General features: G+C 43.6%; 1 protein-coding gene across 1 annotated transcript in view; it reads right to left on the reverse strand.

Moving 5' to 3' along the window:
* The window catches only part of DSCAM (Down syndrome cell adhesion molecule), a 474,915-nt gene that overhangs the window by 383,288 nt on the left and 64,236 nt on the right, over positions 1 to 27,391 (reverse strand). Inside the window, exon 2 of the mRNA XM_014532929.1 lies at positions 1,796 to 2,113. Within this exon, the coding sequence (XP_014388415.1) occupies positions 1,796 to 2,113 (318 nt within the window). The remainder of the gene's footprint in view (positions 1 to 1,795; positions 2,114 to 27,391) is intronic.

Raw genomic sequence — 27,391 nt, forward strand, 5'->3', positions numbered from 1 at the left:
AGGCCATATTCCTGAGTTGACTTGCAGCGATGGCAATTTTAGAAACACACACATTATGATGTTAAAAGGAACAAACCAATTCAATAAACCAATGTTTATTCATTGACAACATTCCAGTAACACGTGACACAGTAAAAAAATGTTAACAGCGCCTTTTTTATTTCACATTAAATGCAAGAATGTGAGACGGAGTCTGCTTCACTTACAGTGCTCATCATTGCAATGGTTTTATTCCAGCTCAGTCCCTGGCCTTCTTTTCTCTGTCTCCTCCCTGCTCCCTCCACTGCCCACCTCTGGGACGGAGTGTGGGGAGGAAAGGGGCAAAGAGGGGGACAGAAAGCAAGCACACTGGGTTTGAGGCACTGGAACTGTGAGTCAGAATATCCATTAGTCAAAAATGCAATAAATTTGGGGTATGGTTTAGACCAGTGATGGCGAACCTTTTGAGCTCGGCGTGTCAGCATTTTGAAAAACCCTAACTTAACTCTGGTGCCCTGTCACATATAGAAATTTTTTGATATTTGCAACCATAGTAAAACAAAGATTTATATTTTTGATATTTATTTTATATATTTAAATGCCATTTAACAAAGAAAAATCAACCAAAAAAATGAGTTCGTGTGTCATAGGTTCGCCATCACTGGTTTAGACCTTACCAACTTAATGTCACTGAGTCCAGCTTTTGGTTCCAGCATGTAAGACACTCTGAAACCCGGCAAGAGAGGCTCTGGCACAGCCATGGGCAAACTACGGCCCGCGGGCCGGATCCGGCCCGTTTGAAATGAATAAAACTAAAAAAAAAAAAAAAGACCATACCCTTTTATGTAATGATGTTTACTTTGAATTTATATTAGTTCACACAAACACTCCATCCATGCTTTTGTTCCGGCCCTCCAGTCCAGTTTAAGAACCCATTGTGGCCCTCGAGTCAAAAAGTTTGCCCACCCCTGCTCTGGCATCTGAAAGAAGGCACCAGCAGTTTCCAATTGATAGGTTCGCTGGTTCTCAGCTGACGGTGTTTTTGTTTTTGTTTTCTCTCCTGAGTTTTTCACAACATCCCCAGCTAATATCACAGTGCCTGGAACAGAGGCCCCTTCCATTGTCAGTGTTGACCCAGCTTTCTTTCTTTGTCCATGTCTGACTCCCCCATTAGGACGAGAGTTCCATGAGAGTAGATACCATTTCCTTTCTCACATCTACTCCGTGCACCCAGCAAAGTGCCAGAACCATAACAGAAGATCAAGAAAGTATTTGCTGAGTGAATACATTCAAATTGACCCGAGCATTGCATTGTAAACTTTTTTTTTTGTACTTGGACATTTTAATGAACTTCCCTCCATGTAGCTTCCAGGACGCAGGCCCCACCGACACCCTTCATCTTCTCCTCAGCTCTTCCGCTGAAGAACTTGGCCTTCACAGTGACAGGCTGGATTCCCCCAATTTCCCAGTGTTCAAGGATTTACAAGGACAAAGTCGTAAGAGTTTACAAATTCACGGAACTTTTTTTGGCATGTCGTTCAAATGGTAAAAAATGTGGAATGAAAATAAAAACACCTCAGCAAGAAAAAGCCGAAAGGGGATTATTTACAAGCATCTGCATATTTGTTTCACTGAGGATGAGAACCAACCATTTCCACGTTTTCCCCCAACAATGTCAGGCACCCGGAAATCCAGGCTAGAGACACGCTCAGAGGAGGGACTGGTGACAGGGTGTTCACCGACCCCCAGCTGATGGCTGGGAATGTTTGCCACCGGCCCCCACCCCCGAAGGCAAGAAGGAATCAGCTCTACTCACCAGCCTTGATGTGGACATCCTGACTTCTAATTTTCCCTGAAGGATTCTCAGCTGTGCAATAGTAAGTATTGTCATGGATTAAGGTACTAAAGCTCGAAGGAGGGAAGGGGAAAATTTGGAGAGTGCCGTTGGGGTGGACGTGGCGGATCCCGGGGACATCGTAGATCTCCTCGCCCGTCGCCAGGTACCATCTGAGAGACACAGGAGGGATGCCTGCAGCCGGGCAGGGCACCAGCGTCCCCGTGGTGCTCGCGAACACTACCTCTTGCACAGATGCATTGACAAAGTAGAGGCTGGAGTGGAGGTCCTCACTGAAAACTGGAAGACAACAGCACAAGAATCGGTCAGTTAACGCTCCTTCGGAACCTGACTTTCAGTCAGCCTGGCCCGGAGGGGGGGGGAGGGGTATTTTGACACATAATTGCAGGGTTCGACTAAAACTAAATAATTCAAAATTGCCCAACCTACTACAGACAGAGAGGCTGTACTGAAAAGGAAGCTCCATCCCAGCTGATGTGGCTCAGAGGTTGAGCGTTGACCTATGAACTAGGAGGTCACGGTTTGATTCCCCATCATGGCATATGCCACGGTTGAGGGTTTGATCCCAGTGTGGAGGGTGCAGGAGGCAGCCAATCAATGATTCTCTCTCATCATTGATGTTTCTATCTCTCTCTCCCTCACCCATCCTCTCTGAAATCAATAAACATTTATTTTTTAAAAAAGTAAGGTCCATCCTCCTTTCATATTTTTACACAAACAGAAGTTTCCCAGGGTCTTAACTTTGAAGTTTACTCTTCAGCTCCACGCCCTGTGCCCTGATCTATCTTCATCGCACAGACCACTCTCGGAATTGACATTATGCATTTTGTATTCATTTTGTATGTCCCTCTGGAACATACGCCCCATGAGAACAATGCACTGATCTGCTGACACTGTTACCTGGGCAGAGAATCCAACATCCAATCACGTGCTAAGTAAGGAGAAGCTAAGTGAAGGCGTGACCAGATCCAGGTGCTAGGATCAGATCATGCTGGTGGGTAGTTATGCTGAGGGCTAATTTTGAATGAAATTAGTCACCATTTTTTAAATTAAAATTGAAGATCATATGCAAAGCATTTTAAAAAGCAAAACTGGTTTTCTGAAAATAGTATCCCATCAACAATGCATTTTTAAATTGAAACTATATTGCCATAATAAAGAGAACTTTGACAAAGACATCCTTTAATTCCATCAACTTATGGCAGTTTTTGTTTAAATTTTTGTATTTCCTCTTCTGGTCCATCTGCATTTCTTACCTCTATAATTATACTACATTTCTTGCTTATATAATTATACTATGCCATAATGTGCATACATAAAATATGCAATTGTTATAGACTGCTTCATTCTCTTAACAGCATTTCATATACATAATTTCATCTTCCTAGATGCACTTCACAAGTAAATATTAGTGGATGCACATTTTATGTAACATGGTTTCCCAGACTATTTTCCTGATCTTGGTTATGTAAGTGGTTTCTGTTTTAATTGCTGTAAACCAAGTGTCTGCAAACCTGTTCACACACATTTGGCTTTTTAACTTATTTACTGAGCACGCGCATTGCACTCAGCAACACGTAGCTACGGAGTGTCATTTATGTGAAGAAAAAAAACTCAACATCGAGGACCCCCAAATTAAACAGAATATTTATAAATGCCACAAAGACCTATTTCACAGACATCTGTGTTTTTATGATTTTCTAAAAACGAGTGCACACCCAATCACATCTTCACAGGACGCCAAAGGGGCCCTAGAGGCTTGGAATTCACCTCACTGGGAGCCATGGGGATAACGTTGACTGAGCACCGATGGCGGAGCGGGCAGTGCTGGGAGGCTAGAGGTGTCCTTGCATTTACTCCGTGAACAGTTCTGCCAGCGGAGTGTGGGCTCCTCCCTCCGGAAGATAATTTGCAGATTCAGAGGGGTTATCGCTTGACCCAGAATTCAGGACTAAGACGTTAAAAAATCATCTTTCTGATGAAGATTTCATTTCATGATATGGCTGCCTTGTTCTGCAAAGCCAAATCTTGGGGGAAGCAGAGTGCATGAGCTTTAGAATCCTCCGGATACGGTGTCTTACCTGAACACCCCCCGGCTTTCTCCTCGTCTCTCTCCTGCACTGACCGGGAGTTTGCCTCCTGAGGCCAGGGCTGACTCAGAGCTGGGGAAGCAGAGGGGCCACCATTTGTCCAAAGATGGTGGAGAAAAATGCACTTTATAAAAGTAGTAGTAGACTTACTCAAAGAGAAGACAGGGTGTTCCACAAGCAGTAACTGATAGCTTCCTCTTCCAACGATAACTAACGTTTTTAGCAATGCTCCACAAAGCAGAATATGAAAATTACTAATTAAGAGGTTGGTTCAGATCGGAAGCATGGTTGCGATTTTATGTGAGTTTTCTAGGAAACTGACATCACCCCAAACACACTGTTAGGAACAAGATAACTGTCACTCCTCAGGGCTAATTAATTCCACCCAGATTCTTTTTCTTTTCCCTCCCACATTACTCTTCTGTCAACTGAATATATTTGAATTTATTCTTTTATATCATAAAAGTAGTCCTGTTGCCCGGCCAGGGCACATGTGGCTGAGCGTCGACTTATGAACCAGGAGGTCATAAGTCACATGATTCCCGGTCAGGTCACAGGCTCCCATGATTCCCGGTCAGGTCACAAGCTCAGGTGGCAGGCTCTGTCCCCTGTGTGGGGCGTGCAGGAGGCAGCTGATCAGTGATTATCTCTCACCATTATTGTTTCTCTCTCTCCCTTACTTTGTGAAATCAATAAATATATAGATATAGATATATAGATATAGATATACTTTTAAAAGTAGCCCTGTTAAGAATAAAGAGACTTGAAAAATGTGAATGTATATAAGACATATTTCCAAAATTAAATGTAGATTTCCAAAATTAAATGTTTCCTATTGTAAACCACATTCCAAGAGCCAGCTTGTGAAAGTACTTAAATGACTATGATGAGAAAAATGCAAAATAAATGTTTAATCCTAATAGTTAAAAAGATAATTAACCTCTGGGGATTACCATCACTTCTCCTGACATTTTTTAAAGGTATTTCATGTTATTCTTTCTATTTCACACCATTGGGTTTAATAATGGAACATAAACTCATTCTCTAAGATACACATCATTTGGCCACAGGCAAAAAAAAAAAAAAGAAAGAAAAAATCACACAAAAATCAAACTGTATCCCAACAGCTTTTGTTTCTTCCATCTAAGGGACCATCCATCTGCTTAAATAATAGCACTTCGTTGTACGGAGTGCCACGCACACTTTAAATACAGTCACATTTGCTCCCCCCAGGAAGTGCACAGGCGATCTGGATGTGAGTTATGTGTGTGTGGACGTTCCTTAGCGTAACTGCCGTTTCACGAGAGACAGCCAACGGAAACACTGGCATGACCCGCTGTCTGACTCAGGTCTACCCTCCTGGGCTGTGGACACTGGGACGCGGAGGAGGGGCTGGAGGATGAGGCTGTTGGCAGAGCTCTCCGTATTTTATATCATTACAACAGATGGCACAACCAAAGCTCCAGTGACAACAGGAAGAAGAATGTTACGCTGAAAGGAGAAACAAGTCAATATTGCTTTCTTTAAAATTCAAATATGGTGCACAGAAGAGACGAGGCGGAGAGGGTACAGGAAGCCAGGACACGATCATTCATTCGTGCGACAGTCTCTACTGGGCACTTGGCACGTACTGGGCCCCGTGCAAGTCCCAGTAACGCAACTGTGCATGAGTCATGGCACTGCTCTCAAGGAATGTCTGGTCGCAGGGGGGCCATGGCTGGCAAAAGATCGATGATGATTCGTTGGCTGTGTATTGATACAGAATTATTCTCCACATGGTATGGGAGCCTAAGTGACAGACACTAACCCAATCTGGGGACGAGGAGGAAAGCTTTCCAGAGGTCAGAGGGGAAGTAGATTCTAGGCAGAGGGCATAAAAATGTTAGCACACGGCCCTAACCAGTTTGACTCAGTGGATAGAGCATCGGCCTGCGGACTGAAGGGTCCCAGGTTCGATTCTGGTCAAGGGCATGTACCTTGGTTGCGGGCACATCCCCAGTAGGGGGTGTGCAAGAGGCAGCTGATTGATGTTTCTCTCTCATTGATGTTTCTAACTCTCTATCCCTCTCCCTTCCTCTCTGCAAAAAATCAATAAAATATATTTTAGAAAAAAAATATGTTAGGACACGGAGTTGTCCCAGGAAGGAGAGAAGTGAGAAGATACTGGATCACAGGGACCTCAGGGCAGATCTAACAGTGATGCACATGTTGGGAGAGGGAGCTTGAGGTTCTTACACGCGCTCATTTATTCCATGCGTCATTACTCAGCAACTACTAATTACCGGGCACTGGGCCAAGGCCTGGGACACACGAACAGCCACGGAGCTTACATTTCACACGCTCATTGTCAAGTCTAGATCATAAGGGTGTCAAATCTCATGCAAAAAGCAGGTGCTTTATTCTGCAGGCAGCGGGGAGTCCCATGCATAGGTATATACCTCAGAGAAAAGAATGTGTGTCCACACAAGAACTTTATAATCACCAAATGTGCACACGATCCAAGTTTATCCATCAAATGAAAAATGGATAAACAAAATCTGGTATATCCACACAATGGGATGTTGCTCAGCAAAAGAGAAATGAAATACTGATACATGCGTTAAATATGACTGACCCTTGATAACCTTCTGCTAAGCCAAAAGAAAGTTAATCATAAAAAATACATCCTATATGATCACATCCATATAAAATTTCCACAAGAGGAAACCATACGGAGATGGAAAGTGGATGCCTGGTTTACTTAGGGCTAGAGATGAGGGTGAGAGGGCAGGGGAAGGATAAGTAAAGTATGAAAAGATTCCTTTTGAGATGATTAAAATGGTCTGAACTCAACTGTGGTGAAGAATGTATATACCTGAAAATTTACTAAAAACCAATGAATTGTTCAAATGAGTGAATTTTGTTGAACATAAATTCTGTCTCAATAAAGTTATTTTTAAAAATAGGGAGGCAATGAACGTTTTGAGACAGAACAAGCAATTTCCCAGATTGTAGTTTTACAAAGGAACTACTGGGCACATGAGGAGTGAAGACTACAGGGAGGAAGTCAGATAGGCTGCTGCGGCTGGCCTAGACCCTCTGGGCACTGATGATGTGAAGGAGGGAGGAAGCCTAACTATATAGCTATGTCTGCTATGATCCCACCAGAATTTGTGGTCAGGGATATAAAAGTGATGAGAGCGAGGACAAGGAAAAAACCATTATGATCCTAATTTAATAGCTTGTATACCTGACTACACAGCTACACCATGAATAAAAACAGAGAACATACAGGTAGAGCTGACTGGGCAGAGGAAACAGCAACGCCAGTTGTACTCAGGTTAAGGGGACACTGTTCTTGGGTCTCCCACTAAGAAGTCGGGAATAGGGGTCCAAGACCCCAGAGAGAGGCTGAACATAAGGGAAGCTGAAGGCCATCACTGGGTGAAATATACCAGGAAGAAAGTAAAGAACAAGGAGACACAAAGCCCAGAGGTGGATTCTCGGGGACAATAAATAGGTAAAAGTCAAGCAAAAAATATTTGGCCAATGATTGCACCCCAAAAACATAATGAACTCCTGCAAGTCAATAAGAAAAAAAGATATTCTAATAAAAAATGGGCAAAAGACTTGGGCAGTCACTTTCCAAAGGCCAATATTTAAGTGATCAATAAGCACATGGAAAAGCACTCAATGTCACTGCCATCAGGGAAATGCACATTAAAAGCACAAGGAGTTACCACTACACACCCATTTCAATGACTCAAATGGAAGAGAGAATATACTGAGTGTCTCAAGGATATGCTAGTAGAGCAACAGGAACCTCATAAGTTGCTGGTGGGAATGTAAATTGATAATCATTGTGGGAAACTGTTCATCAGTAGCTATAAAACCTGAAAAGATGCATTCCCTCTGACTCAACAGTTCAACTCCCAGGTCTTCATCCAACATGAGCTCACAGAAAAAGACACATTGGTACATTCATAGCAGTACTATTTGTAAGAGCCCCAAAGTGAAAATCACTCAAATATCCAACAATAATAAAATATAAAAATATATTGTGATATATTTGCACATCAGATCACTATATAACAATAAAAATGAACAATCTACACAACCATATTATGCATCCCACAACCATAATGTTGAAGGAAATCAAACACAGTAAGAATACATACTGTATTACTTCATTTATATCAAGCATAAAAATAGGAATAACTAGTCTATGATGCTAAGAGTCAAGATAATGGCTACCCATTGGGGAGGGGGACACAGAAAATGGAAAGGGCATGAGGGGGCATTCAGGCTGCTAGCTAGCTGTATTCATTTTCTTGTTCTGGGTGCTGGGTACAGTGATGTGTTCAGCTGATGAGAATTCATTTGAGTTTTACACTGTGATATATTTAGTTGCACACTTTATGGATATATTTTATACTTCAATGTAAAAATTACATATTTTAAAGGAATGGGAAAAGAAAGAAGCATCATAAAGATAAAGAAAAAATTTAGTAGCTCCAATCCTAGAGAGAACGATGCCTTAAAGCAAAAGGATGGCATTTGGGGACATCAACTGGCGGTTTTCAAAAGTGTCAATTGCTTCAGAGAGATCAGAAAACAGGAGAACTAAGACCATTAGATTTGCAAATAGGGTATATTCATTTTGAAGGGAAATGCCATTTAGGACTTTTCTTGATTTTATCGGAATATGCAAATAGATATGCTTAATAAAATAAACTTCTTTGATAAAGGTCTTCCAAAATGAAAAGAAATAGAACTTAGCCTTAGGCAAACATTAACTAGAAAGCATAATCCTTAGCTGATTCTAAGACTCCAAAATATTTTTTGTATTTGAATAAATGCCTTGAAATTTAGAGTCATCCTGATCAAATAATCTGAAAGCAGATAAATGGATAGTCTAATAATAACTTAGAAAGCATTCCAAAATATTATAAAATAATTCCAAATCAGATTATAGAAATGTAGCAATTGTGCATTTAATGCTAATATTTTTCAATAATTATATCTATTCTTCAGCATTGAAGCAATGATGCGACTGTCCTCCTTAATAAGAATTTGATAAAACTTCACAATGACAGAGAACTGAGAAATATGAAATTCTGCCTTTGTCCATAATAAAACAATAAAAACAACAACAAAGGAGCCGGATTTATCCTCCTGTGTTTAAACATTCAGGCAATACGGAGCAGTGAGCCATGAAAGAAGGAAACACATGAGGTGGGGCCTACTAATGCCCAGCTACTTCCACGTCATCCTAAAAGAAGGAAACCTAATAGAACTTGGTGGGATTTCTTAGTTGAGTAGATAAACTGTGAGGCTTGGGGAAGCCAAGGCCACTAGATCTACGGAGCAGAGAGAAGGAAGCTGCATAGAGAGGGAGCTCCAGAGATCTGAAGAAGGTGCCCTTTGATGATATTTGCACATGTGGGAGAGAACTACCAATGCTGGATAGGGGACACCATAAAGGAGCAGGTGGAAAATCCCTGAGCTCTCATATGGGAGAGACTAGTTCATGCTCCGCCAGACAAAGTATAAAGAACTAATATATAAGGTATCAGATGGAACTCTCAAAAGGGTATCGCCACAATAGTGAGGCCCAACGTGTTCAAAACACCTAACGGGAATCCCAGAATGGATCCCAGAGGGTTTAAATTGATCCCAAGTAACTTAACTGCACAACAAATACTAGTTAATTAAAAACAACAAATTCAATAATAAATAATCTAACATATACAATACCTGGCATCCAATAAGATATTGGACACAAGCAGGAAAATAATGCACTGATGTCAAGATTCAATTCATTCAATAGAAACAGACACAGAAATGACAGATGACAGAACTAACAGACATTGGAATTAAAATACCTGTTATAAATTTTCTCCCAATATATCAGTATATTTTAAAAAGTAAAGGAAATAAAGGGCATATGGATGAAAAAAAGGAAGGATATAAAAATAGCCAAAATGAAACTTCTTGAGATTAAAAATATATGATTTTTTTAAATGAGCAAGTAAAATTAACAACAGCTTAGACCTTGCAGAAAAAAATATCAATGAACCAAAAGACAGAGTAATAGGAAAATAGAAACTATACAAACTGTAAAACAAAGAAAAAGGCTCAAAGACAATAAACATTAAATCAATGAGTTATGAAACAATATTGTGTGACCAAATATATATATTTGGAGTTCAAGAAGGTGGAAGTCAGACAATGTTTTTCAAGAATTAATATCCAAAATTTTCAAAATGTAATAAAAACCAGAATCCCCCCAAAAATCATAAATTCATTGAACACAAAGCAGAAGAAACATGAAAAAATCAATTCATGACACATTAGAATTAAATTGCTGAGTGTCAGTGATAAAGAGAAAAATCTTGAGGGTAGCCAGATTTTTAAAAGTACACATCATACACAGAGAAACAATGAATGATAGCAGACTTATCTGAAACAATGCAATCTAGAAGACAGTGGAGAGAAAAACTAAAGTATTACTTAAAAAGGAAAAAGACACCTATCTACCAATCTAAAATGCTATTCCCAACAAAATCTTTCCTAAATGAAGGAGAAATAATGAATTTTCAAACATTCAAAAACTAAGAGGATTCATTGACAGTAGGCCAGAAATATAAGAAATGTTGAAGGTAGTCAATATTTCAGGTAGAAGGAAAATTATGCCAGGTAGATATCTGTGACTTCACAAAATAAATTAAGAGTGTCAAAAAATGGTAAGTATGTGTGGGTAGATATTTTTTTAAAAAACACCATTTCCTCATTTTAAAAAATCTTCAAAGGACAATTTACTATTTAAAGCAAAAATGATAATAATGTATTGTGGGGTTTACAACATATACAGAGAGAAAATGAATCATTCTAGGTGACAATCTACTTTTGTAGGTTTCTTCTACTAAATGTTGGGTGATAATGTTATTTGAAAGTAGGCCATGTTAGTTCAAAAAATGTATATTTGCAAACCATAAAGCAACCACTTTTTAAAAATCCAAAAGCAAAACAAACTTGGATATTAACCTATTAATGTAGATAATGTGACCATTAAAAAATACTCCAATAATCCAATAGGAAACAAGACAAGAAAAAAATCAGAGAATAGACGGAATAAGTAGGGAACAATTATCAAGATGTTATATTTAAATCTAACTAAATTAATGTTTACATTAAGTATAAATGGCCCAAACACCCCAATTAAAAAAGGACTGTCAGAATGGATGAAAAATCAAGACCTAACTATATGTTATCCAGAAGAAACCCATTATAAATGTATTTTTTTAATTGGGTAGGTTAAAAGTAAAAGCATAGAAAACTACACCATGCTAACACTACCTTAAACAAAGCTTGAGTGGCTATATAAATATCAAAGTAGATTTCAGGATAAGGAATAGTACTAGAATGCTTGCTTCCTAATAATAAAACCTTCAATTCATCAAGACAACCATCCTAAATGCTTATGTATCTGATAAGAGAACATCAAAGTAGAGAGCACTGAGAACTGGGATTCTTTCTTTTTTAGTACTAATTGCCATTGGGGTGATAACAATGTTTTCTGTTGAGTATTAATCTGCCTTCTTATATTTTGCTGTTAATAAATTGTGCATACAAAAAATCGAATCTTATCTCTCCTGCCTATGGTTGGGTTATTAGGCTCCATCCATATTGGTCTCCTCAGGGCCTTGGGTCCCCAGACCCTTCCCTACTTCATGGCCTGCAAAAATACTGGACTCTGCTGGGATACTTCATCATCCTTTGCCTAATACTACTAATTCTTTGAATTTCAGCTTAACCATAAGTTTTTTAGGAGTTGATTCCCGGTCTTCTGTTTCCCAGACTAGACCCCATGTCCTCTCGGCTTGCTGCATCATTCTTTCCCAGCTCTTAGCTTTTGGTGTGTGTGTCACTCATACACACACAAACACACACACACCACTATATTGTAATCTACAAGAGGGGCCCTTTATATAGATGATGCAACCTTATTCATGGCGCATCATGCCCTGCGTAGTACATCAAAGAAGCCCTCAAAAAGGACTAAGTAAATATTGTAATCTACAAGAGGGGCCCTATATATATATATAGATGGTGCAACCTTATTCATGGCGCATCATGCCCTGTGTAGTACATCAAAGAAGCCCTCAAAAAGGACTAAGTAAATATTTAAAATATATTATCATTATAGATACATAATTCCTTTAAAGGAATAATATTTAAACTGTACTTCATATGCATCATCAATTACAATCTAAATTCCATTATATAGATGTCAAGGGACAAGAATGAGTGGCTTAGAGAAAGAATTTCTCAGATCGTAAGAAGAACACATTTATGAGGTTTTAGCTACTATGTGTAAGAATTTTTTTTTATATCCAATATTTGTACTGATTTTGCAACAAGGAATACGAGCTCAATTTTGCTATGTGTTTTACAAATCTCTGGAGGAAAAAAAAAGAAAAACGTTAATGTTTTACCCAAAAAAACATCTAAGTATTGTTTGCAATATCCTCCCAGAGAAGTATTTCCATATGTGTATAGGGAATTCATTTCAGATAAAGTCTCTGTCCCTTTGGGTGGATGAAAGTCACTCTCAAAACTGCTGGCAGTTAAGTGTACGTTTTCAGAGAAGAATACAGACCCTGTAAGAGTAATATGTATGTAGTTTGCTATCTGCTGCCATTTATATTTTAAGCTCAAAGGTTTCAAAAGGCATGAAAGTGGCTGGTGATTTGGAAAGAGCAGAACGTACTGTGGGAATTATGATTATGATTATAAGCAGCAAAACACACGAATAAACCCAAATAATGCAAATGACTCTTTAGGATTTGGGAGCATAAAATTTGGGAACAAAAATAGAACAAATTAATGGAGAAAGAGGGATGAATACAGATTCGCATAAGGAATTAAAATTAAGAAAGTCATCAACAAATAGAGTGGGGAGAAAGCTCACATAATGATGCTGTTGACAAAATTGCTTTCTAGGGATTAAAAGGCTTGCGAGAGAAAAAAGATTACAAAAGAGAATGTACAGAAACATAGTAATATAAACTAAAAACACAAAACAACAATAAAATAAGACCATCATAGGACAGGCAGAATAAAATTAACTGAAGCCCAACTGAATCAACTATCCTATGATTGAAGAACAAAAATGAATTAAAACCAGGGACTTCAATGGTACCCCAACAGAAAAAAGTATATAAAATCTAAGTCTGAATATATAAATATATAAAATCTAGTGAAACCTTAAGCTCCAATGTTAATTGAAAGCATGGAAGTCAATGATAAAATGACCCACATTCTTAACCTCATGGCTCAGCATCCTTTTCTTTTGCTAGAACTTCACCTTGCCCAGGGGCACTCAATTTTCCATTTGGCTTTGGCCTGAGGACTTACATAAGTCTAATTTTTAAAGTAATTTATTTTTTTAGGTAATGCTTGGAATTTACTTTGTGTTTTAGTAATAAAACAAGTGGCCATTCTCATAATCGCAAATAGACCCTAAGTCAGGGGTGGGCAAACTTTTTGACTTGAGGGCCACAATGGGTTCTTAAACTGGACCGGTGGGCCGGAACAAAAGCATGGATGGAGTGTTTGTGTGAACTAATATAAATTCAAAGTAAACATCATTACATAAAAGGGTACAGTCTTTTTTTTTAGTTTTATTCATTTCAAACGGGCCGGATCCGGCCCGCTGGCCGTAGTTTGCCCACAGCTGCCCTAAGTCATAAGTGACAACAAATCTTCCAATGAGAAGATTCTTAGAGGATTGATCTGATTCTAACCTTGCTCCCTCCAATGCACCAGCCTAAGTTCAAGACCCAGCTACTGCTTCCTCTTGTATGACTTCTCTCGCTCACTCTAGGACGGTAAATCATGGACCACCCATCCGCCACCAAGGGCATCTCACTGCTGCCTTCGTCTTACCTCACTCCCCTGTGTCCTTAGGACTATGTGTCATTTTCTTTACTATCATCTTGAGGGCATTCCAGGGGCAGATGGGTGAACAGTGGCAGAGCGTGGATGCTCAGCGGCCTTGTCTTCCAGCTCCACCTGCTGTCTCCAGAGCAGTGACAAGAAAAGCCTGCATCTGGGTTCCAGGTAGGGCACCCCCCTCTCTCTACACCACACAGGATGCTGGGGGACATGGCGCAGAACTCACCTGACTCTTTCATCTGTACTCTCAGACCACCTGATCCAGTTTTGCATTTTTTGCCCTTGCTTCGCCAAGATATTGCTAATTCAAGTGACTCTATTCATTGTTGTGCCTTGGATGTACTAAAGGGGACATTACCGTCCTTGTACACCATCTGCTAACACAGGATCGAGTCCCTAGAGAATGCAACGAACACTTAAATATCACTCAAGTCAGGCCTCCGCTGAAGTCGGAAGGGCGTTCCCTTGGGACAGAAGGTGCCATCTTCCTCAGGGTTCTCGGACGAGGGGAGGCCACGGGCTGCTATGGGGCCTCTCTGGACTGCTGTGTGCCTTTCACAGAAAAACACAAGACGGACCTAGAAGCCTACACCCAGGCTGCCAGGCCAGGAAACAAAGATATGGCAAAGTCAAAACATTTAACTACCCTGCACCCCACTCAAAAACTTCTGGAAGATGGACCAAAAGGCAGCAAACCAAGAAAGAGGCATGTGTTACACACACGAAATGGAGCCGCGAGCACAGGTGAGAAACAAAGGAATTTCCAGAGTGACTCTGCAGGGCTCCGGGGTGACAATAGCACAGCAGAAACGAGTCTGGTGGTGCAGCAAGAAGGAGCCCGGAGAGAGGTTTCAAAAAATGAATGAAGAAATAAACGTCTGGAGACCCCGATATGTTGCTGCATGTGGTCAAAGGAGTGCCTCGCCCTGCTGCGCAGCGCGGGGGATGAGTGAGTTACACACGCAGTGAAAACCACGGAAACAGAAAAGTAAGCGAGTGTTAATCCCAGGGAAAACACAAGGCTCCAGTGGGTAGGAAAAGTGTTCGTAACATGCCGTGTGGCTCAGCTGTAGCAAGTGCTTGCATAGATATCATAACATAAACCCTAAATATTAGTTTAACCCAAAATGCTAATATCATTATATGGAAAAAATAGAAGATAAGGAGGAAAGGCACTGGCAACCCATAAAATTAAGTTAAATAGATTTATAAGCCTAAAGAAATAAATATTTCAATGTAAACAGAGAATTTGAAAATACAGGGGTGGGTAAAAGTAGGTATATAGTTGTTCATATGGAAAAAGACATGCAGGTTATGATTATTACAATAGCTTTATTAACTAAAAAAAAAGTCACAATGCAGCTGTAAACCTACTTTCGCCATCTCTGGTACAGCTTTGAATATTAGGAGGACCTGCCAGGGCCTCATCATCTCACATACTCTGTGGTCCATGCTCCCTGTTCCTTCTCTGATGTTACCTCCTCCTCTCCCTCCCTCATTCCAGCCTCATTGGCCTTCCCACCTTCCCTCGAGCATCCCTGCAGGCTGGACTCCTGGTTGTGTCATACAGTGTCTCCCTCTGCCTGGGAACCACCTGGCTCCTCCCTCCCCTTTTCAAGTCTTTGCCAAACCATCTCCTTTCCCCTGAGGCTTCCTCTGACCTCAGTGCCTCCACCACAGGGAGGCCTCCAGGTTGCCCTCGGTGCTGGTGCTGTTTCTTTCCACAGCATTTATCCCCTTCCGTGTCCTGCATAATTTACTTGTTTATGGGCCTTTCTGATTGTCTGTCTCTCCCTCCCCTTCAAATTTTACTTCCCAAAAGGTAGTTGGTTGATTTTATTCTCTGCTATAGCTCAATAATTACTTCTTGAAAACATGACTGTTTGATTCCATTCAATTAAATACACATAAAATGCCCTAACTGGTTTGGCTCAGTGGATAGAGCGTCAGCCTGCGGACTGAAGGGTCCCAGGTTCGATTCCGGTCAAGGGCATGTACCATAGTTGTGGGCACATCCCCAGTAGGGGGTGTGCAGGAGGCAGCTGATCGATGTTTCTCTCTCATCAATGTTTCTAACTCTCTAGCCCTCTCCCTTCCTCTCTGTAAAAATCAATAAAATATATTTAAAAAATAAATACACATAAATAAATCTCAGAGAAATAGCACCTTTTACAATGTGCCTTTCACTAAAAGTGATTCCCAATGCCGCCTGTACGTTTACAGAGCATTGGACCCATCCCAAACATTTTCTGCCACCCCTATCTCTTTCAATCACAGAATGTTACTGTCACACCCTGTGCTGGGTGACAAGGCAGAGGCCTAGCGTATGGGTCAGGGCGGTACAAAGGGAAGGGTGCCCCTCACTCCGGGAGTTGCCTATGTCTTTGACGTTAGTGGGCTCTCTAGTTATGTGGCTTGCCAGCCTCATTGCTACCAAGACAGTATCACCAATGCATGACTCAACCTTAAATTTAGTTTAAATCTATCCTCACTGCCTTTGTTTTGGTTGGAATTGAATAGCTAACGTTTATTGAATGTGTACTGTGTGCCAGGACCATGCAAAGTACTTTTATACAAAACCTCATTAACCCTCGAAACCCGTGGTCGTCAAACTGCGGCTCGCGAGCCACATGCGGCTCTTTGGCCCCTCGAGTGTGGTTCTTCCTAAGCCTTAGGAGTGTTATGCCCAGATTTCAAGATCCCCAAAAGACCACACCAGGGAGCCAGCCAAGTCCGATGCAAAAGCAGAGAGTCCTTTATTCGAGCTAGCTCGACTCCCCCTCCTGGCCGACGCAGCGGCAGGAAGCAGAGTGAGACCGCCGTGGGAAAAACAGGGTTTTAATAGGGGGTGGAGTGAGGGGAGGGGAGCTGACTGTGGGCCCTGCCAATTGGCCAGGCGCAAGTCGGGTCTTGTTACACAGGATGTGGTCATCTCTATGGCGCGCACGTCCCTTGATTGTCATTGGTTAGTTTAAAGAAATCCCGGGCGTGGCCAGCAGAGGCCTGGGCTTCCGAGAAGAAGGTACTTTCCTGAGCACATGGCGGCTGCCCCAACATGGAGGATACGGGGCAAGATGGAGGGCATAGCCCTCGCCCTTTCAAGGAGTACCCTAATTAAGTTAATAACAATGTACCTACCTATGTAGTTTAAGTTTAAAAAATTAGGCTCTCAAAAGAAATTTCAATCGTTGTACTGTTGATATTTGGCTCTGTTGACTAATGAGTTTGCCGACCACTGCTCGAAACCAATCTTACAGACAAGTTGTCATTGCTGCTGTCATATGAGAGGTGAGAAACCTCATAAGCTTTGGACTCATTTGAGCAGGGACTGTGTTAGGGCTCAGACCTCCTGAGAATGAGAGGCTAGTCCCGGGCTCGCTCCTCAGAGGGAGGCAAAGGCACCTACAATTCTGTGTTCAGTTCCTTAAAGGTCAAAATCCCCAAGTCAGACGCCTCGGATGTACCCACTGTGGCCATATAATGATTTCCAATTCTCATCACACGATGTGCTGGGCCAGGAGCTGTATTTCTCGGGGCTCACTGCAAACAAAGCCTTTCTAACCGAGTCTTTGTCATCTTTCATCTCTGTCATCACCTACCTTCAGCCAGACTGAGCTCAGCAAGGACATCCTTCAACTAGAACTGCACACAAAAAACACAAAAAAAATCAAAACTCTGCCCCTGACATGTCTTTGATTATAGCATTATTTCCTTTACCTGTCTTCTTTTTTTGTTTGTTTGTTCTAGAAAACCCTAACTACCTACCTTGCCATACTGCTTCCCCAAATTAAAACTGTGGTTAAGGATTGAAACAACCAAACCAGAAAACACGGTGTTCAGAGTGGTTGCCTCTAAAGCAGTGGTTCTCAACCTTGGCTGCACATTAGAATGACCTGGGGATCTTTTTAAAATCCTGGTTTCTGGGCCTCATCCTCCGGAAATTCTGTTTCTTTGTTACTAATGTTGTGGCCCCACCCCATAACAAAGAAACAGAATTTCCGGAGGATGACGCCCAGAAATCAGTATTTTAAAAAGATCCCCAGGTGATTCTAATGTGCAGCCAAGGTTGGAAACCACTGCTCTAAAGACATCCCCTCGGCCGAATCCCCCGTGAAACGTAGCCTGTTCAGAACACACCGAGGCATTAGTGCTAATTTACAGCTGCACGAGGCCTTTCCCTCCAGAGACTACGAACTCTCGGCTGGAATTCATTAATTCTGACAGTTTGCCTAGCACACGAGCATGGATTCGCTGAGTCATAGAAACTGCGATAAAGAGAGAAGAATCGCATTCTCCCTGCTCTCAAGTATTCATAAGAGAATGCGGTTTGAACAGTTGCAAGGCCACCAGACACATCATTAGCAACCCCAGAACCTCTGAGGGTTCACCGAACAGAGTCCTCCCGGACTCTGGAATCTCCTTCCTGATGTGCACCAACCAGCTGTGCAATGGGCCCAAGCAGCCTGGGGCGCAGACGGAGGTCATGAAACAGAGTCCGTTACCCCGCCCTGGCCCTGCGAATTGGACTTGATCTGGATTTGACACTTCATTCGGAGAAGTGTCCCCGAGGCACATCTCTTCCTGAAGACAGGGGCTGCCCTGGGTGGCTGGCTGTTGCCACATGAATTCTCCAGAACATTTTTAAACTTAAAGAGGGAGGACTTTGAAAATATTCCTTGCGTGATGGCTTCTGAAAACCAAATTGAGTTGTGATGTCTGAACGTCTAACTGGAAAATTCTAAATTAAGCCAACCCAGGCATCACTCATTTCCAAGAGGAAGCGGGAAGACAGTGCCAGCCCCAGCCTTTCCAGGTGTTTGATAAAAATCAGATCTTATCTGTAAAGATGAACTAGTTCTAACCTTAAATGGCATTACATGGAGGAAAGAATGCAGGCGTGCTTCTGATCCCGTTATAACTCTCCCCACATGAGAAGTACCTGGTGTGAGATTCGGACGGGACAGTTACCACAGCAACACCACGTGGGGGAGAGGAAGGAGCAGGGACAGGGATTGGGACTGGCCTCACAATACCCCCGCTTCTAGATGGGCAGTGTCCTCATTTGCATATTGTGGGATGGCTGCAGTATATTAACTTCAGTGCATGCAACTTGCTTATGACTGACGCCCCACGTGGATACCATTAGGAAATATGATAAAGCAATCCTATTACTATTAGAAAACGTTGGCAATAGAAAGTAAACCCATGGTCCCAAGGATCCCTGATAGGAACTGTCCTCATGTTGGCCTGGAGATTAAAGGAAGGCCCCTGCTGCCAGCGCTGAGGCTCGGGCTGCAATGTTTCAGGACAGTGACACGGCGGTGCAGCCACAGCCTTGAAGGTTGGTGGGTCGATGGTCAGGTTCTTACGCCTTTCGATTAAGAAGCATGAAGTAGCTGGCCTTGGACTAGATACCTTGATTCTGTAAGTTGACTGTTTTGGCATCTCCTTCTTGAGGCACATGGGGCGGGTCCTGGAATGAATTACATGTTGGCTCTAATCCCCACAATAACATAGAATTATTGAGACCATTTCAAATGAGCACGAATGGCATGATAGGTTCCTCTTTGTCCCTAAACTGGTCCTAATTAGCTGCAGGTCCCCTATAACTGGGAGATTATAGCTCAAATCCAAGACATAAGCATAAGAATGATGAATTAAAATCACTTTTTGAGAGGAATCAAAATGTGAAGACGGCAGTAGATGTGACTATTATCACTATTTAATGATGCTGTGTGCTAGGACTGGGCGTGGAGCCAGCCCCTCGGAGATGACGATCTCTGGCTATTGTTCCTTCCACTTTAAAAGTCTCTGCTTGTTGCGCTGGGTAAGATCTATATGCACTTGGCAGGTCAGACGCATGCATAAAGTGATTTGGGGAAATTACACCGACAGCTCAAGTTTTATATGGAAAAATGTCCGCATCCGTTTTTCTTCCAATATCTGAGAAACACATTCTCTAAAATCAGTACAACCCATGAGGCCATGCTATGCCAAGGGCTGTGCCAGCACCGGGGGTGGAATGGGGTGGGAGGGGGTAGAGGGTGCATGTAGGCACTGGAGGAACACAAAGCCAGGTAGCTGCTGCCCCTGCTATGAGCCACAGGTGACAGGAATGACAAGAAGGGAGGATGGAGAAAGTGGGGAGGAGGCGGCGCAGCTGGAGCTGGGACAGAGCCCGGGAGGGCAGTGGATGCTGCTCGCTGGTATTTGGCAGCTTCAATCCCCACCCTGGGTCTCTTCTTCCACATGGAGGTTCCTTATATTGGAGAGGTGGTTCTCTACTGAAGGGCCACTTGGCCATGCCTGGTGACACTGCTGATTGTCACACTGGGGGTTGGGGTGCTACAATAAAGACCAGAGGCCAGGGGTGCTGCTAAACCTCCTACGGTACACAGGACAGGGCCCCCAATAAAGATTACCCAGCCCCGAAAATCAGCAGTGCATGGCTGAGGAACCCTAAATTGAAAGGCAATACCCTCGGGCTTCTGTCCTTCCCTCCCTCACCCCAGACAGGAGGCGAGTTTGGGAGGAAGAGGGGCACATCCCCCCTCCCTCTCCTCTGACACCTGTCTGCCTGCAGGGACCACGTCCTCTGGTCTGCTCTCCCCCACGTGGTGCACTGAGCTCAGCCTGGCTCTGGGCTCAAACTGAGACTTTGTCACGAAATGATAGTTTCATCTCCATGTGCATGTTCTCTCTCTCTCTCTCTCTCTCTCTCTCCCTCGCCCCCCCTCCCTCTCTTCCTCCCTCTCTCTCTCTCCTCCCTTGCTCCCCCCCACCTCCATCCTCGAAGAGGTGTGGGAAGGGAACCAGGATGTCTGATGGGCTTTCCTAAAATCCCAACGTCAGTGACCCTGCACTTTAAAATACATGACAGGCCTTCACTAAATTCTCCAAATGCCAGCACTTAACGAACGAGGAGGAGCTTGAGCTCGAAGCACTGAATGAGCTGTGCGAGCACTCGGTCTAGGGATGCACATCCCTTGAAAGCATTGGGAACTCGGCCTGAAGATGGAACCCAAGGCCTCAAATCCAAGGAAACTCAAAGGAAGACTCTCGGCTTCAACAGCTTCTACGTAGACCAGACTGTAGGGCTGCTCTAAAGAGTCTTTATTTTATTTTTTAAATATATTTTATTGATTTTTAAAATATGCTTTTCATTGAAACCATGTGTAACTAAGTGTGGAGATGGAGGTTAGCTAGACTTACTGTGGTGATCATTTCACAATACATATACATACAGTAAATCTAGATTATGTTGTACACCTGAAACTGATATGTTATATTTCAATTACATCTGAATTTAAATATTATACTAGAGGCCCAGTGCACGAAATTCATGCACTGGGGGAGGGGAGTGGGGGGGGGTTCCCTCAGCCACCGCCACTGTGCTCACCAGCCATGAGCCCGGCTTCTGGCTGAGCGGTGCCCCCGTTGTGGGAGTGCAATGACCACCAGGGGGCAGCTCCTGTGTTGAGTGTCTGCCCCCTGATGGTCAGTGCACGTCATAGTGACCGGTTGTTCCACCATCAGGCCCAAACCAGCTCTCTGACATCCCCTGAGGGTTCCAGGATTGTGAGAGGGTGCAGGCCAGGCAGAGGGACCCCACCGGTGCATGATTGGGGCTGGGGAGGGATGCAGGAGGTTGGCCAGCTGGGGAGGGACCACGAGAGGGTGAGAGGGCATGTCTGGCCCATCTTGCTCAGTCCAGATCGGCCAGATCCCAGCAGCAAGCTAACCTACTGGTTGGAGCATCTGCACCCTGATAGTCAGTGCACGTCATAGCCACTGGTCGACCAGTTGACTGTCTGCCCCCTGGTGGTCAGTGCATATCATAGCGACCAGTTGAGCAGCCTTAGCATATCATTAGCATATTACGCTTTGATTGGTTGAATGGACGATCTGACACTATCTTAGGCTTTTGCATTGACTTTTAGAGAGAGCAGAAGGGAGGGGGAGAGACAGAGAGAAACATCAATGTGAGGGAGACACATCAATTGGTTGCCTCCCATGGATGTCCACACAGGCCATATGGCTAACGAGTGGCAGAGTCACAACTCAAGCCAGATCTGTGGAACTCCCAGCCCAGGCTGTCCTTCTATAACTCACTCTGAGCTTATGATCTTAAATAGCACAGATGATTTCAGCATCAAGTTATCCTTTCCAATCTCCTTTAAGACCCTACAAAGTTGGAAATTATCTAAATAAGCCATAAGAAGAAAATGATTAATTATGGAGCATTGGTTTACTGGAATATTATGGATCAAAATTACATTTAAAAAGATTATGAAATCCTATAGAAATATTTAAGATACAATGTAAGCAGAAAGCAAAATTGTGATTATACCAAGATTTCAATTTGAAAAATAAGTTTATGTGTTTTTTTTTAAAAAAAGACTGTAAGGAACGTTCTAGAATTCTGGGAGTTAAGACTATAGAAGATATTTCCCTTGTCTGATTTCTTGATTTTACTAATGGATGACTTTTACTAATGGGTTTCTGAATTCTGTCTGTTAGTTGTAAAGGTAGGTTTTGATTTCACTATTATACGGGAATGATGAATATGATAAAGATCACACATGTACTAAAAAAGCTTCATACGGAAATAAATCAACATTTTCAGCAGCTAGTGGAGGAATCTGCACGTAAAAGCCAGCAACCTCTCCGGGCAGCGATTCATAAGTCATAGATCAGCGACTAATTACAGGGCTGATGGCTCCAAGTCACAGTGAGGGGAGAACCAGGCTGGGCCAGCCTGGCCTCGGTCCCTCTGCTTATGAACCTAAAACCAGGAGGGAGAGCCTGGGCGGCCCCTTCTAATTGTGTGTTTGCTTCACCCGACCTTGATGGTACCAACCGACTGCTTGCTGGCATTTCTTGAATCATTCTGCTTGCCACGCTGCTCTGGGCTCTGTCTAGCTGGACAACAATGGGACCTAGAGCAAATTAATTTATCTAAGCCTCAATCTATTTATCACTAAAATGGAACTAAAATGAGCTTATACTTATGCAAATAAATATGTATATTTAGTGTAATTTCTGGCCAATAAATGTTCAATGAAAGGCAGTTAGTATAATTAGTAATAAAATAGCAGCAGTCATAAAGATCCTATGTGAACTGTGCCTGCTCTGCACACTTAGGCTGAGGACAGGATTACCTTCCCTCCTCTCCTCATCTTCCCTTATCTCAGCCGTTGACCAGGAGAAAGGAGGAGCCCACCTGATCTAGACAGGGGACAACAGTGTAACGGGAAGAGCCTGGCCCCTTTAAAGGGAAAGGTAGGGTCCTGCCCCTGAGGTCTCAGACAGAGAAGCCCACCTACATGGGGGCGGGGCAGTGACAGAGAAGCTTGTATAGGAAAGAGGCGTGTTCACCGACAACCTCCCCCTCCCTGTTATTAATTTCCCATCAGTGTATTGGGTTGCTGGGTCAGCCATAACAAATACCATAGACGGGGTGGCTTAAGCAACAGAGATTTATTTTGTCACAATGCTGGAGGCTTGGGGTCTGAGATCAGGTTCGGTGTCTCTGTGGCTTGTAAATGGCCACTTGCTCTGTGTGACCATGAGTCCTATTTCCTTTGTCTTAGAGGGACACTAATCATCTTGGATTAGGGCCCAGCCTAATGACACCCTTTTCCCTTAATGACCTCTGTAAAGGCTCCATCTCCAAATCCGGCCTTATTCTGAGGTGCCAGGCGGAACATTTGGGGGGAGGGGCACAATTCAGCCCGTAACACTGAGGATAAAATACAGCTTTTATTTCCCACTGTCACTGTGTCCCTTAAAACTCGTAGATTACAGTTTTCTCCAGCAAAGAAAATCTCCTAAATCGGGCAAGAAGTTTAGCCTCAGTTGCGTATTCCACTTCAGTCTAGTTTTCAGACATGACTTTCAGCAGCCAGGCCACTGGCACAGGTGGGAACGCTCTTCATTAAAGCCCAGCTCTGGAAGAAGCAGTGAGGCTTCCTCTCCCCACATGCAGACCAAAAGCCCAGCAGACCTTTACTAAGGAACAGGAGGGGTGTCTTGGCTGTGGAGTCCCCCTGAGGAGCGGGGTCCCAGCCCCACGCCAGGCCCCCAGCCCGGGGTTCCAGCACCAGGAGAGAAGTCCCCGTAGCTCCTGGCTGTGAAAACCAGCTCTGCAAGCAGCCCTCTGCCACCCTAATTGCTCAGCCTGTAGCAGTTATAATTGGAAGTAGAAATCAACTGTCACTTGCTCTGTCACCCCAAATCCAACCCATCAGAAAACCCCAACACTCACCCTTTCTATCTCCTGGAAACATGCCCACCTCTCGCCATGTCCATTTCACCTGTCATTAGCAGTACCGCAATGACCCCTATCTGTCTGCTGCCTCATGTCCCGCCCTCATTAGGTCGACTTTCACCACCGTAGCCAGAGAAACCCTGTCATATAATGAGTCAGAAGTGTCATATAGTAAGTCACATCGTGTCAGTCTGCTCAAACACCTGCAGTGGCTTCCATCTCCCACTTCCTCTCTGTTCTCATCAACTACTGCACCCCTTGCTTCCCCAGCTCTTGCCACAGTGGGCTCCTTACGGCACCTGAAACACACCAGACACAGTGGTGAGCGCTGCTTGCTCCGCCTGGAAGCTCTCCCCCCAACACCTCTGTCAGGTTTATTTCACTGAATATCATACCTGCCGGGCGGACTCTCTTCCTCACCTCCTCCAGGTACTCACCCGGATGTCCCCTTCTCAGCCTCCCTGTCTGAAACTCCACACTGAAATGCCACATCTCCCCTAAAATTACTCTTCCCCTAACATTGCTCTTCTTTGCTGTTTCATTTTTCTCGATACCCCAACTATAACACAATGGGCTACATATTCTAGGATCTTTATTGCCCCTTTTCATCTCCTAGGGCGTGCTGTTTGCCTGTTCTGTTCTGCTATATCCCCAGCACCTAGAATCAATGTGCGACACACAGTAATCTTCCTCAAATTATCTGTTGAATGGACAGACTATACACAGCATCATGGATAAATCTCAAAGCAATAATGTTAAAGAGAATAAAGCCTGTCCCAGATGAATACCTCCTCTGTGGTTTTAATCACCTAAAGTTCAAGAACACACACATCTCAGCAAGATGTCCCTTAGGCTACAAACATACGTGGCCCAACCACAAAGAAAAGCAAGGACGAGCTAACATCCAATTCCGGAGAGGGGGTCCCTCTGTGGGAAGGGATGTGATTGGAGGGGACACAGGGATTTTCAAGGACACCCTTCTGTTTCTTAAATTAGATAAGGATTTTCTACATGTTTATATTTTCTTAGTGTAACAAATCTTTAAGTTGCATTTTAAAAAGACGAGAAAAATCACTCAGAGCACATCAGCAACATCACCTCTCCAGAATCCAATATTCAGAAAATAAGTGCCCCCCCATCCCACACACACATTGATCTGATGATCTGTTCTGCTTACTCAGCTGTGTAACAAACTCAAGGTGCTGCAAAACCAGGCTGCTTTTTCTTGGCTGCGCAGCCCAAAGGGTTGACAAAACTCATCCCAGGAGACTGGCCCCCAAGAACAGTAAAGGCAAGAAGAAGGGGAAGGTTCTCTTATTTTGCACCCCCCAACAGTACATGGTCATGATGAGAAAATTGCCGATTCATTACACAAACCTCGGAGTTTTACCAAGTAGCATGAGGGTCTTTACTCTGAGAAGAGAATGGGTTCCCAAAGACTTTGCCAACAGTGGGTGGGTGCTTCCTTTCTGAGCTGTCTCTCCTTTTCTGAAAGGCCAGCTCAGCACTTCCTCCTGCCCCGAGGCAGCTGGGCCCCTCTCTCACTCACACATGGATCCTCTCTACACGCATGCAGCTGGAAACTACGTCATGAGTCAGAGGCTCCATTAGATGTTCTTTGTTAGGAAAATTACCTGTGGCTCTACCGACAGCTGACAATTTGGCATGGAGAGCAAGACGACCTGAGGCAATATTGAAAAGACACGCAGTTAATGTAGAATCGTGTTCTAGCACTGGATAAGAACAGATGTTCAACTGGAGCCCCGTGGGTAAATCTCAAGGAAATAACTAAGGAAACGCATGAATGTAGGAAGGAGGAAGGGAGGGAGCAAGGGAAGAGGGGAAGGAAATTGGGAAGGAGGGAGGGAGGGGAAGAAGGAGGAAGGAAGGTGTTTGTTCTCTAATATAGCCACAGCAATCCTATATAATAAAAGGCCAGCAACCATAACGACTGGAACATCCGCTCAACCAGTCGCTGAGGTGCACTGACCACCTCTCGGTCCCTCCCCCTCTCTCCCCCCTCCCCCCGGCCCCAGCCCGCAGGCTCCGATCACAGCATGGCAAATGGGGAAGCACTGGGAACAGGGTGGGTGGCGGCAGGGCGGGGCTGGGACTGGCTAGCAGTCGGAAGATGGCCCTGATTGCAGGCTAGGCCTAGGGACCCTACCCGCGCACGATTTCATGCACTGGGCCTCTAGTTATTACATCATAGACACTCAATAAATATCTGTCCAATGAATGAAGGAAATGATGGCTGTCAAGTGACAGGAGAAAGTATGGCCCCAAATCTCTAGCCCCGTGTCAGGGATGCTCCACCTAAATCACAATCAACCCTTCCGTGTCCACTGCGCGAAAAGCTCAAGTGAAAAAGCATTTCCTCTGTCTCTTGCCAGCCTGTGGATGCTCCTGCTACACGGCAGGTGTTTGACGAGCACGTTGCTTTATTTCATTATTAAATGTTTTAGGAGAGTATCTACTAGGAACCTCCAAGTTAGAGTAGCAGGAGGTTTTCCTTGGTCTGCTGTATCCCAGAAAATGACCGTACTCCATGGAAACTTTGATGAGTCCAATGTGGTGGCACCTTGACCTGTATCTCCGGGTTGCAGAAATCCTTGGACTGGCCAAAACCTTCCACAGCTCAGCTACAGTTCTTTCTCCTAGGGAACTGTGCTGTCCAATGTAGCAGCCACCAGAACATGTGACTATTACGTTCCAATTCATCAAAATTAAATACAATTAATAACTCTACTGCTCAGTCATCCTGACTACATTTCAAGTGCTCAATAGTCACCTCTTCCCAGAGGGCAGCCGGACACTGAATGGCTTAATGTTCTAGAACAGCGGTTCTCAACATGTGGGTCGCGACCCCTTTGGGTGTCGAACGACCCTTTCACAGGGGTTACCTAAGACCATCAGAAAATCTACACTAATAAAAGAGAAACATGGTAATTGGCGTACAACCGCTACCCTTTCGATTGGCTAATCAGTGAGTATATGCAAATTAACTGTCAGCCAAGATGGTGGCCGGCAGCCAGGCACTGAAGCAAGCATGAGGCTTGCTTGCTGCGGACTCCAACGTTCCCCGCCTAACTTGCCGGCCTCTCAGCTGCAACTCTAAGCAACTATGTACTATGTTGCAAATAAGAAGCTAAACAAAACCCCAGAAACCAGCCGGACTAAAACCCAGCCGGACCGCAACATTGTATCCATGTTTTCAGCAGCGAGGCCTCAGAGCTAAAGCTGGCCCAGAATAAAAAA

This window comes from Myotis brandtii, unplaced genomic scaffold (assembly GCF_000412655.1).
Source record: "Myotis brandtii unplaced genomic scaffold, ASM41265v1 scaffold923, whole genome shotgun sequence".
Classification (NCBI taxonomy): Eukaryota; Metazoa; Chordata; class Mammalia; order Chiroptera; family Vespertilionidae; genus Myotis; species Myotis brandtii.